Raw genomic sequence first — 18237 nt, forward strand, 5'->3', positions numbered from 1 at the left:
GGCATCCTCCAAAAGGGTAGGAGAGCTCCACGGTCTGAGTTATGAGGTGAAGCACACCAAGGGTTGGAAGTCAGTGTCCTTCGAATTTGTCCCGGAATTCGTGGCCAAGACCCAAAATCCCTCGGTGCATGATGACAGGTCCGTTTCGTTTTCCATTCCATCACTGACTGACTTTGTGGGTGGTGATGCTCAAGAGCTTTTGTTGTGCCCTGTCTGGGCCCTGCGTTGCTATCTTAAAAGGACTCGGCACCTTAGACCAGGCTGCCGCAGACTTATTGTCAGTACAGGCCTTACAAAGAAAGAGGTGTCTAAGAATACCTTCTCTTTTTGGATACGGGAAGCCATTAGACAGGCATACTTGACTCTTGATGATTCCATCACCACGTCTGTGCAGGCTAGAGCACATGACGTTAGGGGTATTGGTCCCTCTCTGGCTTTCAAAAAGAACTTGGCTGTACATAGAGTGCGGAGCGCTGGTACTTGGTTACGCCAGTTCACTTTCACCTCCTTCTATCTTAAGGATGTTGCCCACAGATCTATGGACACGTTTTCCCTGGGTCCTGTGGTGGCTGCTCAACAGGTTGTGTAACTCATAGTTGCCCTTAACGGGGCACCTTTGCATCTTACCTAAGATGATTGTGTGGATGAGAGAATGAGTGAGTTGGCTGGCTTCCTTCTTTCTCTTGTACCTTTCCTTCTTCCTTCAGGCGGTTTAAGGAATTGACACGTCATTTGCTGGACTGGTCTGATACAGGTGAGTGAGGTAGTCATACTGGTAGTGTGGTCGTGCAATATATAATATCTTACCCACTATTTTGTAGCATAGGCTCCGCTCCTGGGCAAGGAGGGGTCGGGAGTACTACAAACCCTAGTGCCTTGGTTTGTTATTGGACAGTCAAAGTTTCTCTTTGGTTCCCTATATATCATTGTGCGTCACTCAGGTTCTGAGTGGTTAGATGTTAGTGTATCTAGCTTCTCAACGGGCTTCAGTCCCTCTCCAAGAACTATTTCTTTTGAGAGCTGGACTGCCGGGTAGGCCCCCAGCCGGTCTAGGATGTCTTATACCTCCCTCCAAGTATGAGTCTATCCTATTGTTAAGACCGAGGGTTTGTTCGCGTATGAACAAATGACAAATTTTCTAAGACAATTTGTATTTTTCATAGCTACAAACCTGAGGTCTTAACGCTATACTGCCCACCTCTAGCCGCCCCTGTTTTTGTTAAGTCATCCTGAGTTGGGAAAGACTGGTGTAGATGATAGGCGTTTGACCACTCTTCACCCGATCAACGCATGCGTTGCCAGATATCACAAGATTCCTTGCTTTCACCTGCTTTTTAACCGGATCCAGCTAGGCACTAGAAATTATCCTATTGTTAAGACCTCAGGTTTGTAGCTATGAAAAATACAAATTGTCTTAGAAAATTCGTCATTTTATACACTGCCATTTCTCTCCAGTTCTTCACATATCTTTTCACCGTGATACCGTAATTATTAATTCTAGCATTTACCACCTCAAACAATTAAGAGCTATTACACCTCTTCAGCATGTAGAACTTACCATATGTCAACACTGGTAAGCATAGGAGCATTAATAGTTGTAATGGTATCTGGGATTATATGTATATAGCTCCTTCAAGATGTCCGATGACACTGAAGAGAGCAAGGGATCCAGCACCATGACATCAGAGGCATTTAGTGTACTTGACTGTATTTCCAATCCAGAAGATTTGGCAAGTGGTTAATTAGATTGTGATGGTCTTGAATATCCTGGGGTAGCAAGCCTGAAGAAGTCAGTTCTTCTGCAGCATGGTGGTTGTCCTCTTTGCACCATAAAAGGAGTCTACATAGACGTTCTTGAACCATTCCTAGTCATAGTTAAGAAGATCGGTGAATCTAAGGATGTTGAATACTTCTCTGACTGGCAAAGCAGCATAGCAGGTGTAGTAGTATTGTTATTTCTTGAAGCAGCCTGGGTATCAGTACCAGCAACAGCTGCTGCAATCTTGGTTTGATACAATACAAAACTGACACATATTGCTTGCTGAACTTTTGGTCAGATAACTTATGTAACTTCTTATACAAGGTATTAATGCAAAAAGCTTGGTAAAAATAAATTGATGGTGATAGCCCCATACATTTGGGAACCAGCAAGTATAGGTGCTAGCACCATACATCTGACCAGCAAGTATAGCTTTCTGACCAAATCTAAGTACATACTCTTTCCCAAACTTATCATTCCCAAACTTGTCAGTACCTTCCTTTGCAAAATCAAAAGCAATCATGGGTCATACACCTAATAAGATCACATTTGAATCAAAGGGACCAGCTTTTGAAAGCCTTGAATCAGCGTGGCAGTACAGACATACTTTGTTATCCTGAAGCTTTTCTGGTTGACTTCCATGAGATAGACCCAAAGCTTGTTCCTGAGGACCAACAATGTCATGGAAGGTGATACCTAATGTGAACACATGCATGAGACCGCCCTTACTAAGCTTATAGGACTCCAATTTGATCTGGAGACAATTCTGTGCAACCATAATGCAGAAAAACATGCAACACAAAAACACTGCATCTGTAGCTGCTACTGTGGCTCATCATTCAGGATTTTCCTTAGGATGAGGATCAAGATCATGCAAGCTGTTCTAGGAAGTGACAAGAAAAGAAGACACAGGCTGATTCAACATGTCCATGCTTCACTCCACTCCTGTGATAAGTCTCAGCAAATCAGCATGCTGCATTTATCCCCTCATACATTAAGTCTAAAGGAGTCAGACTTATCATCAAAACCATAACCAACCTTCTATTTGAATATCTTGTAGGGCATGATATTCAAATAGAAATAGAAGTGCTTGACCATAAGCAGTCACTAAGCCAATAAAGGTTAACTACTTTTAGCTTACAAAATCGAACCTTGGTGCTACTGTTTGGATCATGATGAATCAGGAGAGGTTACTGTACTCATGAATGTATCCATCCTAACCCTGATGGATACATTCATGCCATCTGGCATGTCAGTAGCTGTTGTTCAGGATTCAAATAATGTATAATGAAAAGGTTTGCATGTTAAAGGTGTTAATTATACCAGTTTTGTTTCATTTTTACTACCAAAAAGGTATTTACCATAAGCACCCGATCTCAAGTACAGTAAAATACAATCAGTGGCTCTACTACTGTACTGCTAAATGGAATACTTTGATTCATTCTCAGTTATACAATGCTTAGCTTTTCAGCATTGCTCTTACAGGTATAGATTTTCTCAGTGACGCACTGAAATATTCTCTATTGTCAGTTTTCCCATGATTTTATCCTGATATTGTGATATTTTTTGCCTCATTCAGAAACTTGGGAAAATACTTAGTGCACTACATTCTATAATCAGTTCTATGTTGTTCATTGTAATGTTTTTCTTAGGATAATAACTGTAGGTATATAACTATACTACATCCATTTTTCTCTTCATGACCATCTAGTTGATTTCTGTGGTGTATTTTTAGCTTGTGTTATTTTGTTTATTGATGCAGTAATGGTGTCAGAATAATTAATAGAATAGGTTTTCAGAAAGCATAGTTAGTACACTTTTGTGAGAGGTGTAACATCTAATAAATAACTAAATTTAATTAATGCCTGCCTTCCTTAACTATTAAAGTTTGGCAAAGACAAGGATAACTGTAACAGTTATGCCCTTCAACTTAAAAAAAAAATAAGTAAAAAGATGAGTTTTTTAATCTGATAGCCTTACTTTGTAAGTTCCTCATTTCTCATTGTGCTTTATGTGACCTTATAGTATTTTAGGATGATTAGTATAGAAATGTAAGATGCACTGTTTCATAGAGATGTTCATTTTTTCTTTGAAGCATATGGTAGTGACAATTTGGCAAAAGCATCCTAATGCCACTTTGAAATATGATTATCAGATATTTGAACTACTATTTAATAATTCAGTAATATGGTATACAAGGATTTAATGTTAACAATAAATAGATATACATTAAATGAGATATTTTAAGTGGATATTTGATGCAAGCACAGGTACATTATCTCAAAACCAGGGATCTGAGAACTGATTTCTGTTTCTAAATTAACAATTGCAAGACCGAAGAACATATACAGTATTTATTTAAACATCATAGTTTCTTTTCAAAATAGGTATATGTGAAGTGTTGAATATTGTAAAGTTGGGTATCTCTTACTTATTTATAGAAATTAAGACTGTTTTTTAAAAACCTTTTTATTCCTACTTGTGATCAGTGTCACTGGAAACGTGCGTTTTCATTTCCCCCCAGTCTGTTCTGAATATTAAAATGGAAAAATTCAGTAAACCTTGTTCCCAGTATTTGAGCAAATGTACCTTCAAAACTTATACCTTGTTTACTAATTGATATTGTTGTGAAAATGATAGAAGAAAAAGACTTAAGCATAGTGGGTCGTGTTTTGGTGACAGTCATGGCAGGAGTCACCTTATACGAAAAACTTAATGAGGGTAAGAAATTGTAATTGACAGTTCTGCAGCATGAAGCATGTTCAGTATACTTCTGATTTAGATGCATGAAACATGCCTTATATAGTGCAGCTTTATTCTTATTTCATTTACTAACACATTTTCTTAATCATTTCTTCAACATTTTGTCTTCACAGTGATTTCATTTGTTTCACAGAATTATCCTTTATCCCAGTTGATAAGAAAAACTTCTATCAAATGATTTCAGTATCACCCAGTGGATAGCCATCTTGATATTTTGCTCCTTTAACAAGGCAGTCTTATGTACTGGATTACATCTGTTGAAATAGCTAACAGTACACTTTTAGCTAAGTCTTCTGAGCCTGGTTAGGTATAACAAAACAATACTAGGTTGGGTGATAGACTTATAAAATGTGTTTCACTGTGGAAGGAAAGACTCAATAAATTACAATATCATTTTATGGGGAGAACAGTTAGAAGTGTTCACATAAATAAGAAGTTGTACTAATTGCCAAAGATTTTGATTTCTGGAAGAGAGAGTGAGAGACTGTATTTAGTAATGTGCATATTAATGATTGTTATAAAGTTATGTAGAACTATAATGAGGCTAGTACTATGTACACAACACTGAACTTAAGGAAATTACAGAAGTTATGATTTGTTACTAAAGAAAAAAAAGTCCAGTAATTTTCATCAGTCATGGAAATGACCAATGAATCCTACATATGCTATATATATCTTTTATTTGTTTTACATGTAAGTATTTTGGCATGAAACATCAATTTCCCAGGGTATATCAAAAATTAACTTTGCTCTGCATAGTGCATGGGTTTGAGCTCTGCACAGCATATCTACTGCATACAGTCTCATAAATTTACAGTGCTGTACTGCATTTCTACATATCCTGTGACATTCCAGTTTTAAAAAGGTGTATATACGTATACCTAAAATATACAGTAGAGTATATGAATTTTAATGTGTTCCTGATTCTGAGCTTTCTCATATAAGTAGCTTGAAACATTGCTCCAGTTTAAGTAGTTTAATGCTGAGTTTACATTAAATATTTTGGTTAGATCTTCATTTCAATATTTCACAGTACGTATACTACCCCATAAAATACATGCACTACAAAACATCATGTACATACTACTGTACTATATGTAGATTTGCGTGTATGTTATTGTTGTAATGGTTCTATTTTATTTGATTAAGTTGCAGATGAATACAGTCTCTCTCTCTCTCTCTCTCTCTCTCTCTCTCTCTCTCTCTCTCTCTCTCTCTCTCTCTCTCTCAAGTAGTGCCATTTTGCTTGGTGAGACGTACCTGTGCGCAGTCTGATTAGTCAACCGATATCACCCGTTTAACATACGACTAGAAAACGAAATATATCTAGAAGCGTTCATGAATTGTCGGTGATAAGATTAGTGTGAAAATAGTAGGATAAAGCGTCTACTAAGTTAGTTTATCAAGTGAAGTATTGTAAATCAGATCAAGATGGCAGTAAGCTCAAACTGTGGGAGGAGATGGTGAAATCTTGCTCTTCTTGCAGATATGCAATATGATGAGTTAGCCGGAAGGGAGCTGGCATTTCTCATCTATGAGATCAATAACAGCCCTAATCAAAAAGATACAAAAGTATTCCTAGACATATTGGAAGGATATGATTCTTCAAATTGGAATAAATCATCAGAAAACATCATGAAAATAATTGAAGGAGTTCCAAATAAAATTCAAGTGGTCAAGAGACTTATAAAGAAAATTTACATCAATCAACATATTCCGACAAAGAAAATGAATAAGGTGAACATTGTGAATATGTACTAATTGATCCAATAGGAAAAATAATGCCAAAAGCATGCAAACTGTGTAAGGTGTGGTATAGCATAGTCAATCCACAAAACCTGATCAGAAAATGTTCTGCGTGCAACATTCCCACGCATCCACAATGTGCTGAAATCATGCAAAATACGAGTAAGGATACCAGAGTATTTTGCTCAACATGTCTCTCATGGATAGACAATGTTATTAAATCAAGACTTAATGTGCAAATAGTAGAAGACGAAGAAGAAGAGGAAAACGGAAGAGAAGAAAACAAAACTGAAATGACAGAAAAAAATAATGAAAACAAAGAGCAAGACAAGCGTACTATGAATGCAGAGATACTCATAGATACTGCATATGAGGCAATCAAGCAGCATACTTACGAAGAAATAAATTACGACATGACAACACAAAATAAAATCCCAAAGAGGCTTTACCCAGATCTGCATACTGATGGGAAAGAACTAGAAAAAATAGAAAAGAAAGACAAAGTCTGCACCCTTTTGAAAAGAGGGAATTGCAGATTCGGTGAAAGATGTTACTTCAAACATCCCAAGGTATGTCACAATTATGAAATCTATGGTAAATGTGCATACCTAACGGCTATGAGGATGAATGCAGAGATCTACATCCAAAAATATGCAAAGACCTAAAAGAAGGAAAAGGATGTAAGTTTAACAAAAAATGTAAATATATGCACCCTGTAGTTATGAATCAGAATCAATTAAATAATCAATTAAATAATAAAATCCAAAATAGAAAAGAAACAAATAAAGAGAGGAACAAAGAACATGAGGTGAAGGAAAAAAACAAGCCATCACCGCAATATGGAGTGTCAGCAAAGAATTTGCAAACATCAGCTCCAAGATGCAGCTCAAGAGACAAATACTGCCTATAGGATGCTAGGGGATGGTGCCGATACGGAGAAAATTTCAGATTCATACACAAAATGAATAATTCTGATGATGGAAGATCAAATATATTGGAAAAGTTGAATTTTTAATGTCAGAATTTCTGGAAATGAAGAAAAGAACAACATACCAGAACAGGAAAGAGACATGGGAAAATCCTTATTATTACCCATATTAAATGAAGGAGATAACACGCAAACCATCATAGTGATGAATGCGCAGGGTTTAGTTACGAGTAACTCAAAAAGAAAAATAGAGTTCTTAGAAGAACTAACCCAAATTGAAAAGAAAATAGATATAATGAATTTAAGTGAAACCTGGTATTCCCAAGAGACTGGTAATGATGATCAAATAAAAGGGTTCCAAACTCATGGATCAGATAGAAAAAAATAGGAATCAAGGGGGAACTGCGATATATGGCAAAGACAGAAAACTAGGAAAAATATATGAGAAATATATTAACTCAGAGTGTGAACTAATAGCTGTGGAATTTGAATCTGAAAAATTAATGAACATAGTAATTTATAGACCCCCTAATACTAAAGAGTTTTGACACAATAATAGAAAAATTGGATGATAAATGTAGAAATCACAAGGACTGGACTATATTCTCCTATCCGGAGACTTTAACTTTCCTTTCGTAGATTGGAAAGAACGAATAGGAGATTGTGGTTGTATTTATACATATAAAAAAGAAAGTAATAGTAGTGCAGAAGATAAGAGGCAATTCGAAAAGCTATTAGATATGCAACTAGAATACAACATTCAACAAATAAATCACCTGCCAACAAGAAAGGAAAATACTTTAGACCTAGTATTTGTGAACGAGGTGAATTATGTTAAAGAAATAATAGTTTATAATGCAAGTATTTCAGACCATAATGTCATAGAATTAACAGTCCATTCCAAAGCAAGTGAAAACAGAGATAAGCAAGAGATGAAAAAGTGGGAAGGATATGGAAAATACAATTTCTGCAATCAAAATATAAAATGGTCAGAAGTAAATGAAGATTTAAAGATTGGGATAACTTTTTCGTAAGTGATGATATACATGTAAATACGGAGATATTATACAAAATATTAGAGAAAATAGTGGATAAATGTATACCGAAGAAGAAAATTAAACATCAGTCATGCATACCAAGAGACAGAAGGATCTTGTTCCAGAAAATCAGAAAGTGGAAAAAAGGTCTTGGAAAAGAAAAAAATGCATGGAAAGTTATAGAACTAAAAAGTAAGATAGAAAATGCAGAACAAAAGATTATACAATCAAAAGAAAATGAAAAATGGGACTTGGAAGAAAAAACCCTTGTAAATATCAAGCAAAACCCCAAACTATTGTACTCGTATGCGAAAAAGATGAATAAAAGAAGAATAGAAATAGGCCCTCTAAGAATTAAAGGGAGATTAACTAATGAAAAAAAGGAAATATGCAACATATTGGCAAAAAGATATAAGAGAGAATTTACCCCTAGAATTGATAATGAAGATAATGATACAGAAAAAAGGGATGAAAATAGTGAATATTTATCAGACATAGATAATGAAGCAGATATTGTGCAGGCTATTAATGAAATTAAAAATGGAGCTGCAGCAGGGCCTGATGGTGTCCCTGCTATTTTGTTAAAGAAAGTAGTTCATTCTATCGCAAACCCCCTTGCAATATTATTAAGACAAAGTGTAGACACAGGCAAGATTTATGATGAGCACAAATTAACATATATTACCCCTACTTTCAAAAGTGTATCAAGACTAGAGGCAAGTAATTATAGCCTGTGAGTCTAACATCACATATTATGAAAGTGTATGAAAGGTAATGAAGAAAAATATTATGAAACATTTAATAAAAATTTTTTTTTTTTAATATAGGACAACATGGTTTTGTACCCAGAAAAAGTACACAAACCCAACTGTTAGTCCACCGTGAGAACATATACAAAAATATGAAAAACGGAAAAGAAACAGATGTGGTTTATCTAGACTTTGCAAAAGATTTTGACAAGGTAGATCATAATATATTAGCGAAGAAAATTAGAAAACATAATATAGTGGACAAAGTAGGAAGATGGTTAAAAGAAATTTTACACAACAGAAAACATATAGTTATTGCAAACAATGAGAAATCGGATGAAGCTAAGGTAATATCCGGTGTGCCACAAGGTACGGTGCTAGCTGCATTGCTGTTTGTTATTATGATTGCAGACATAGACAGTAATGTTAAGGACTCGGCAGTGAGTAGTTTCGCCGATGACACAAGAATAAGTAGAGAAATTACTTGTAATGAAGATAGGAACATGCTGCAAAGAGACCATAACAAAGTATATGATTGGGTAGAGGTAAATAGGATGGTATTTAACTCTGATAAATTTGAATCAATAAATTATGGAGATAGAGAAGGAAAGCTATATGCATATAGGGGACCTAATAATGAGACAATCACAAATAAGGAAGCAGTTAAAGACCTTGGTGTGATGTTGAATAGGAACATTTTATGCAATGATCAAACAGCAATTCTATTAGCAAAATGTAAAGCAAAAATGGGAATGTTGTTACGGCACTTCAAAACAAGAAAAGCTGAACACATGATTATGCTTTATAAAACATATGTTTGTAGTCCACTTGAATATTGCAATATGATATGGTACCCACACTATCAAAAGGATATTGCACAAATAGAGAGTGTATAAAGGTCCTTTACAGCTAGAATAGAAGAAGTTAAGGATCTTGATAACTGGGAAAGACGACAATTTTTAAAATTATATAGTCTAGAAAGGAGAAGAGAACGCTACAGGATAATTCAGGCATGGAAACAGATAGAAGGAATTGCCAAAAACATCATGGAGCTAAAAATATCAGAAAGAGCAAGCAGAGGTAGATTAATAGTGCCCAAATTTATACCAGGAAAAATAAGGAAAGCACACAGGACATTAATCCACTACGCACCAGCATCAACAATGCAGTGTATATTCAGTGCGTTGCCAGCTCATCTGAGGAATATATCAGGAGTGAGCGTAGATGTGTTTAAGAATAAGCTCGAAAAATTTCTAAGCTGCATCTCAGACCATCCAAGATTGGAAGATGCAAAATTAAGGTCTGTAAGGTAAGGTGTAAGCTCTCTCTCTCTCTCTCTCTCTCTCTCTCTCTCTCTCTCTCTCTCTCTCTCTCTCTCTCTCTCTCTCTCTCTCTCTCTCTCTCTCATGACATGTGGTGAAAATTTTTAATATGTAAAATTTGGCCTGTTTATGTGTACAGTACTTGTGAAATATATTGTCTTGTTTGTATTTAGGTTTTTAACACTGCTTCATGTTCATATATTTTAATAATCAATTATATATTGTATATAGAAACTAAATATGTTTGGAAAATATTGCAGTGTGTGTTTTCAGAAAAAGAAAGATTATTGATAACTGCAGTTGTATTAAGATACATTTAGTAGTGCTACCAATGTCAAGGCTTGCAGTTACCATTGGCACTTATAACCCCCACACTTTTGGCTTTTTGTGTACAGTATTTTCCTACCTCATTAATTTAATTTGATTAAAAAAGAAAGATTATATATGTTAAAAATTACTTTACAATTATTCTATTACCAGCAGTGTCTGAGATAATTCCCACTGCATGCTCAGTTCTTCATCAGGAAATAGTCTTTAGTAATTCAAACAGGATTGGTTATGAAATTCTGTTATAAAATTAATTCACAGTACTTATTATTTTATTTGTGACTTACCATTTCTTGCACTCATGGATTTGCTTCATAGAACAAAAAGCAATAGCTGGTAGTCCTGTAGAGCCTCACAATATTTCAAGCTTTAGGCACTTGGGTGGGTAGGTAGCCATCCTATCACTGACCTTAGGTAAGTGAGTCATACAAGAGAATAACTCTCTTATTTGGAGGTAATAAGGTTCGCTGTAAATGATGTTGCTTCCACTTTATCCTCTTGTATTATTTTCCATCCAAACTTTTCGGGTACTTGGTAAGTTCTTTCAGAAAGATGTCTCTAGTACAAATATATAAAGTTTGTTATAGTAAACCCTAATTACAGTGAGATAAAGGCTGTCAGCTGTGGAGAAAATTGTGTACAAGCTTGCCAGCTTGAAACTTCAACCCCAACTCAACAAGGTTACTATGCATCGTAAAAACTTGAGGTGCCCTTTATCACAATTAGCTATAATTGGAACTTTTATATTATATAATGAGCATGTCAGTCAGCTTAATATAGAATTAACTTTTGAGTTAGCATGTTTTCTTTTAATATATTAGTAGATGTGTGTTTTAATATACACCCATATAGCATTATGCAAGTTTCCTTTTTCTCTTATTACTATCCACATCATGTCACTAGATACTTTCAAGGCTCAGGAGTTAATGTATAGTTTACCTTTCACTTACTGTAGAGATGACTAGCCAACTATGTTTCTTCATGTCCAATATTCCTATCAAATCTTTGTTCCATGATACCACAGTTTAATCTGTGCAGTATATAATTTAAAATTTCATGAAAGTTAATAGTAAGGTTCATATGATTGCTCATGTAAAGATAGACCATGATGCACATTTCAATTTTTCATTTATATTTGAAGTAGGTTGTTTTAACTGTCATTATTTATAGTTATGATGCAAGAACAAATACAATAACTGATGGTGTATCCGGTTTTTTTTTAGCCAACAGGAAGTGACAGATTCTATATAATGCAGCACGACCTAGTAAAGATACATTGAGATAGGGGTGTTACTGATTATACTTTTTTAATTATGGTAATTGAAATTGATATATCAGTATCAAACATCAGCAAAATTTCATCTTTTGGTAATCACTGGAGTAATTTGGTTCTGATTTCTTTCAGAATTTATTATGGTATCATAAATTTTTTAAATAAGACAGGTTTCTTAAATAAAGTCTAATTTTTTTTATTAATTTTTTTTATTATTTTTTTTCTCCTCCTTCTCAGGATTAATCCCTGAGAACCAGCCTGAGAAGAGTACTTGAGACTCAGAGGTCTGGAAAAACTAAGCCCTGTTAATAATAGTCTTGCAAAACTGCCAAGATATTATTTTATGCTCTTGAGTTTAGCTTGCATTTATTTCATACTTCTTGCTATCAGTTTTACTCATGCACAAATATCATACTTTGAAAGAAACCAGTGGTGGTCTTACCATAATCATATTGGAAAGAAGATAAAGTATTGGCAGTATTGTTATACACTTGAATTATGTTTTAGCCATGTATATCACGATTTATGTACTCTTGAAATCTTATTTAAGATCAGAAATTACTTTGATGTCTGTTTTTGATGATTTTTCTTATTCTTTTGATGATGATCTACAATAAAGCGTTTCTAACCAAATTGGGATCCCAGTTTAATATTTAAATTAATATTTGTTTGTTACAAGCATTTCTGGGCTCAGTTCGTGTCGCTACGTGAAATAATCCTAAAGTTCATTATATCTAGGTAAATGATACTAACATACCAGAGAAAAATAAATTCAGGAGGATGTCAGTATAACTGACTCGCTCACCCTAAATAAAAGCGGGTGTCGGTATGGTTTCTGGGGCGAGTGAGACCACTACCACGAACCTCTTGCCATTTAGAATTCTCCTACACCAGAATCCCTCTCCTGAAAGAGCCGATCTACAGTCGGAGGCAGCAACTACTACTACTACGCTACGTACCACGCCGACTGCAGCGCCTCTGGTGGTCATCCTTTTTCGTTAGCGATCTTGGTAGCACGTGACTTTTTTCCTCTGTGCTTTTTGGTTTACTTTTCCCTGGATTATATTCATCATGGAACTTGCAGCTATCGCCGCAGCTAAGTTAAGTACCCCGAAAGGTTTGGAATTACTTTTTGTAGGCCAGGGACCTTTATTTACCGTTTTTTAGGTCCGAAATGGTCTCCTGGTCTGGCGCATGGCGGCCAGCGGCTTGCCTCGTGTTTGGTTAGATTTCTCGGTCCCCTATGCCGTGACATCTATCATATAATTTTACCTTTTATGGGTTATATCACGTGCTACACAAGTTCCCATTATCTTTTTACATCGTATTATTCGGGAATTCATTGCCTATACCTTAGATTCACGTTCATGCATGCATGTCTCTTTGTCTAGGGGTTTAGGTGCTAGAGTGATTAATTATTTCCTTCTAGTCCAGTATCCTGGCTATTGCCCTCCGTTTCACGTGTCGGCTAAGGCTGGCTTCTGAGCAGTCGGCTCGTTTCCTTCGGGGAACTAGCCTACTTCTCCTGGACGTCCCTTTCTCACTCACTCGTGTTTTCCCTCTCTCTCTTTTGACGATGTAAAAATTTTATTTATTCTATTTTTATTATTTTGTAGGGTTAGCTTTTAGGGCGACCAGTTTAGCCTAGGTGGTCTTGTTGCATTTGATCTTCTTGGTCCAACTGTGTTCAGTTTTGTTGCATTATCGCCCCTTGGTCCTCTAAGGCTCACGTGGTCGCTCGGCCTAGGCTGTTTTGTTGCATTATCACCTCTTGGTCCACATGCGATCGCGTGGTGCCTCTGGTCGCCCTAGTCCCAGTCCCCTTCCCTCCCTCCCGTACGGAAGCGGGGTGTCTGTCCTAGCTCGTTTACGGTCGCTATGGCAACCATCCGAGTACCTCTCCCCCCTCCCCCCTGTTAGGGGGGTCACGGGAGTTCAGGACAGCTGGGAGCACTGGTGGGCCGCATGTACTCTCCATGAGCTCTGGGGGAGCTCCGGAGTGGTCAGAGGTGGGGGTTGGCCACCCCCCCTCTGGTGGCTTTGGTTCTTCTCCGGCGTTCCTTGGGTCTGGTTTCTCTTCCCCCCCACTCCTTGTTATTTACCCCTTCGCCTGCGGACGGTGCGCCTGCTTGCTATCCAGGTGTACCTTCGGTTTTCGGGGGGGTGACTGGCTCCGCCAGCCACCGGAGGGGGAGAGATATCCATTGGTCCTACATGCTTTCCCTAATCCACGCAGTCCCTTCGTCATCCGGCGGAGCGCTTGCTTGCTATCCGAGCACTCCTCTAGTTGTCGGAGGTGTTTTACGGCGGAGCTGCACGCTCCATAAATAAACTATTTATTTAATTCTAGTTTTATTATGGGTAATCCTCTCTCGTTCTCCGGCGTGGTGTACTACTCCTTGAAACTCATTATGGGTGTATAGAAGCATCTGGTTGAATCATACTCTCCTCTCCGGTGTACACCGGAGTTTTACCAACCAGTTACTAGGTCATAGACCCTCTTCCACGCGGAGTTCAGGGGGGGATTATGCCCAATAATTTTAAGCTACTCCTGCATGCAACGGAGTATCATAGTAGCCCTGTGAGTGTACTACGTTGATACTTATGTATCTATTCACTTACAGGCTACTAACTGTCAGGAGGCGGGGTGTAACGCCGTCCTCCAGGACCCCTGTGGACATGAGGTCTGTAGGTCCCACGCTCCTTGTGCTACCCGCCACAATGAGCTGATCGTCTGGCACCATGAGACTTGTTCCATTTGTTACGATTTGGTGGGCCAGTTTTTGGACGGAGTAAGTATATACGGGTGTGAGGTTTGTTCTTTACGTGGCATATACTGTTCATGACTTAATGTTAATTTACTATATGGTTATATGTGTCATTTGTTAATGATCCGTCCTCGGGGCTTCGCTGTAAGGATTACAATGACCCTCTTTTCCAGGCTACCGCCGTTAAGGAAGCCGCGTTGGCTACCCTGCGGGCCTGGGTGGGTTGGCTTCGGCAAAAATGTGTCGAAGGGACAGCCATACATATTGGACAAGAAGATGGCTGTTCAGATCTTCCCAGGCGGGAAGTCGACGGGGTATGTGGATCCCACCGCAGCAGCTCCGACGATTGCAAGCATACAACAGGTGGAGCAAGCCTTTATTGAAGGAGGAGGCCAAGACATTGCGGCGGATGTAGTGACTCTAGACCTCAATATAGAGCCAATGGCGGTAGGTGCAGATGACTTGTTAGTTGAGGTAGGTTTGTTAGGTGCCCAAGGGCTTCCCTTGGGTGCTTCTGGATCTTCTTCGCCTGTCCCTTCATCCTCTTCCTTTCAAGGCTTCACGGATCTGAGATCCCTACTAGCACGCCAGCTGCCTCTGTAGTCCCCAAAGTAAAGGGGCATAGAGAGCAGAAGACCCTTCAGAGGACGTCGTCTTCATCAACTTCTCGTAAGTCTCCAGCTCACCATCCTGGAGCAGAGAAAGCGAAGTCCTCCTCTTCTTCACATTCGAAAGGGTCGAGAGGTAAATCCTCTAAGGAGAAGGCCCATGCTCCCGCCGAGCCAGTACCCTCTCCTGCTACCGGAACTCCTCCGGTGACCCCTGTTGGGGCCAGTTCAACTGGTCCCTTCGATCCTGCTGCATTCACAGCAGGGGTCATGCAGCAGGTAGGAGACTTGGTCGGATCTCTGAATACGAGATTCAAGCAGATGTTCGCTCAATTCTCCACCTCGCTGAATCAGTCTGGACAATCGATTCAGAAATATTTCTGAACGTCTGTCTGACCAGGAGAACCGGCTGGCAGGTCTGAGCCAAGCACCTCAGGCCGATCTCCCTGTAGTAGGCGCCGGACTGGCCCAGTTGCCTGACTACAATACCCTTCCTTCCTTCTCTATGAGCAATCCTTGGAGGGTAGCAGCCTATGCGCCCTACAAGGATGGCATGATCTCCATCCCGGACTATGGAACTCGAAGGATCGAGGACTTCGAGTTCCATCAAGCCGGCCTGCAGCCTCCTTTCATGGGTTATGCCAGGCTTACGGAGACGGCCTTGAACAGAGAAGATAAGATTCCCAAGGAGACGGTGTTGTACAGCTGCGACCAGGCTCAGAGGGAATGGGTACATTGCCTGGAGGATTGGGATTGTACCAATACCAGACTCCAGGCATTTAAGAGTCCCCTCACTATCTTTGCCACAGAGGAGGAGGCACCGCTCCCCTTCACGACTAAGTTAGCTGAGGTTACCCTACAGGCTGTCATGAAGGATGAACCCCTTCCTCAGCTCAGGGAATCGGACCCTACGTCCCCTCTCTTCCCTGCATTTGGTGAGCTTTGGGAGAACCTACCGGCCACTTTCACGGTAGGTAAGCTCAAACCGGACTGTGCCATGGAACAGTTCGGTGAGAGGTGGCCTAGGTTACCAGATAACCTCATACAAGCCGAGTTCGAGGCAAGAACAAGGCTAGGAAGGACGTTGAACACTCTAGTGATGACCGAAGTGGCTGCTCTGACTTATGGTACGGAGCCTTTATTTAAGCTCCTAGCCAAGTCTCAGACGCAAACTGTACAGTCTGATCTGTACGAGTTTGCGCTGGCTAGAAGGAACTGTAGGAAACATGTCCTTCAGGAAGCAACAATTCTCCATGAGCCGAATGAGTTGCTTTCCTCAAATATCTGGGGGGCAGACCTTTTTCCGGAATCGGCCGTAAACGAGGTACAGCACGAGGCAACGAGGCTTAACCAAAGCCTCAGAGCTCGTTGGGGTCTCTCCAATAAGAGGAAACCCGAGAACCCTTCCTCTAATTCAAAGAAACTAAAGAAAACTAAGAGGTTCCCACCCTACCAGAAACAGCAACAGCAGCAATTCGTACAAGCTGTCCCGGTCTCTCAACCAGGACAACCGGCAGCTACAAAGGGGCAGAATCAGCCCATCCTCCTGTTGTCTCCACAGAGCCAGCCCTCGACCTCTTACGCAGTTTCCCTGGCTTTCAACCCAGTGTTTGAAAGCCAAGCCTTTCAAACCTTCAATAGGTTCGCAAGGGGAAGCAGGGCTAGAGGTGCCTTTCGGCAGAGGGGTGCAGGAAGAGCTACCAACAGAGGCAAGCATTTCCGTGGAGGTCGAGGAGCACGTCCCGCACAACAGCAGTGAGACCTCCCAGGTAGGAGGGAGGCTGTTCCTCTTCCGCCACAGGTGGGGGTTCAGCAATTGGGCACAGAGCATTGTGTCCAAAGGGCCGGGATGGAGTTGGATCAAAGGTCCCCCTCCACCCAAAGTCAAGCATTTAAAGTTTCAAGGACGCTTATTCAGCGTGCCAAATAAAGGCTCATCAAAAAGAAGAATAATCTTAGACTTGTCCCAACTAAACTTATTCATTCGTTGCGACAAGTTCAAAATGCTGACCATCTCGCAGGTGTGGACCTTACTTCCCCGTGGGGCCGTCACCACCTCTATCGATCTTACAGACGCATGCTATCATATCCCAATCGCGAGACACTTTCGCCCATACCTAGGCTTCAAGCTGGGAGACCAGGCATTCTCTTTCAAAGTGATGCCCTTCGGGCTGAACATAGCCCCCAGGGTGTTCACGAAAATGGTGGAAGTAGTAGTTCAACAACTGAGATCACAAGGGATAATGGTAGTAGCGTACCTCGACGATTGGCTAATTTGGGTGTCAATTGTCGAGGAATGCCTCAGAGCCACAAACAAAGTAATTAAATTCCTGGAACATCTAGGGTTCCAAATAAACAGGACAAAGTCCAGACTCACACCGGAGTCTCGTTTTCAATGGTTCGGCATTCAATGGGATTTGACCTCCCACAATCTGTCAATTCCTGTGGTCAAAACGAAGGAAATAGCCAAGTTAGTAAGGCAATTCCTCAAGAACAAACGAGCATCAAGGAGAAACCAGGAAAGGATCCTAGGTTCACTCCAGTTTGCATCAGTGACGGATGTTCTGTTAAAAGCAAGGCTGAAAGACATAAATCGAGTTTGGCGCTCAAGGGCAAATGTCAAATCTCGAGACAAGTTGTCAGTAATCCCGCAAGTTCTTCGCAATCATCTCCATCCATGGGCAGAGTTAAAGAATCTGTCCAAGTCAGTTCCTCTTCAACATCCTCCTCCGTTGTTGACTATCCACACGGACGCCTCGCTAAGTGGGTGGGGAGGATATTCTCAGTTCAAGAAAGTTCAAGGAACCTGGTCACATCAGTTCCGCCAGCTTCACATAAATGTATTGGAAGCTATGGCAGTATTCCTCACTCTGAAGAGGCTTCTTCCACCAAAGAACTCGCATATAGAACTGGTCTTGGACAGCGCAGTAGTAGTACATTGCATCAACAGGTGAGGA

General features: G+C 39.7%; 1 protein-coding gene across 15 annotated transcripts in view; it reads left to right on the forward strand.

Annotated features, from left to right (window-relative positions):
* The window catches only part of LOC135222896 (intersectin-1-like), a 553230-nt gene that overhangs the window by 504687 nt on the left and 30306 nt on the right, over nucleotides 1-18237 (forward strand). For 13 of the 15 annotated variants that reach the window (XM_064261271.1, XM_064261270.1, XM_064261274.1 and 10 more), the window contains one exon: nucleotides 4400-4480. The exons of the other annotated variants lie outside the window; for them this stretch is intronic. In XM_064261271.1, coding sequence (XP_064117341.1) covers nucleotides 4400-4480 — 81 coding nt within the window. The remainder of the gene's footprint in view (nucleotides 1-4399; nucleotides 4481-18237) is intronic. 15 annotated transcript variants of the gene reach the window in all.

This window comes from Macrobrachium nipponense, chromosome 8 (genome assembly GCF_015104395.2).
Source record: "Macrobrachium nipponense isolate FS-2020 chromosome 8, ASM1510439v2, whole genome shotgun sequence".
In the NCBI taxonomy this organism is placed as follows: Eukaryota; Metazoa; Arthropoda; class Malacostraca; order Decapoda; family Palaemonidae; genus Macrobrachium; species Macrobrachium nipponense.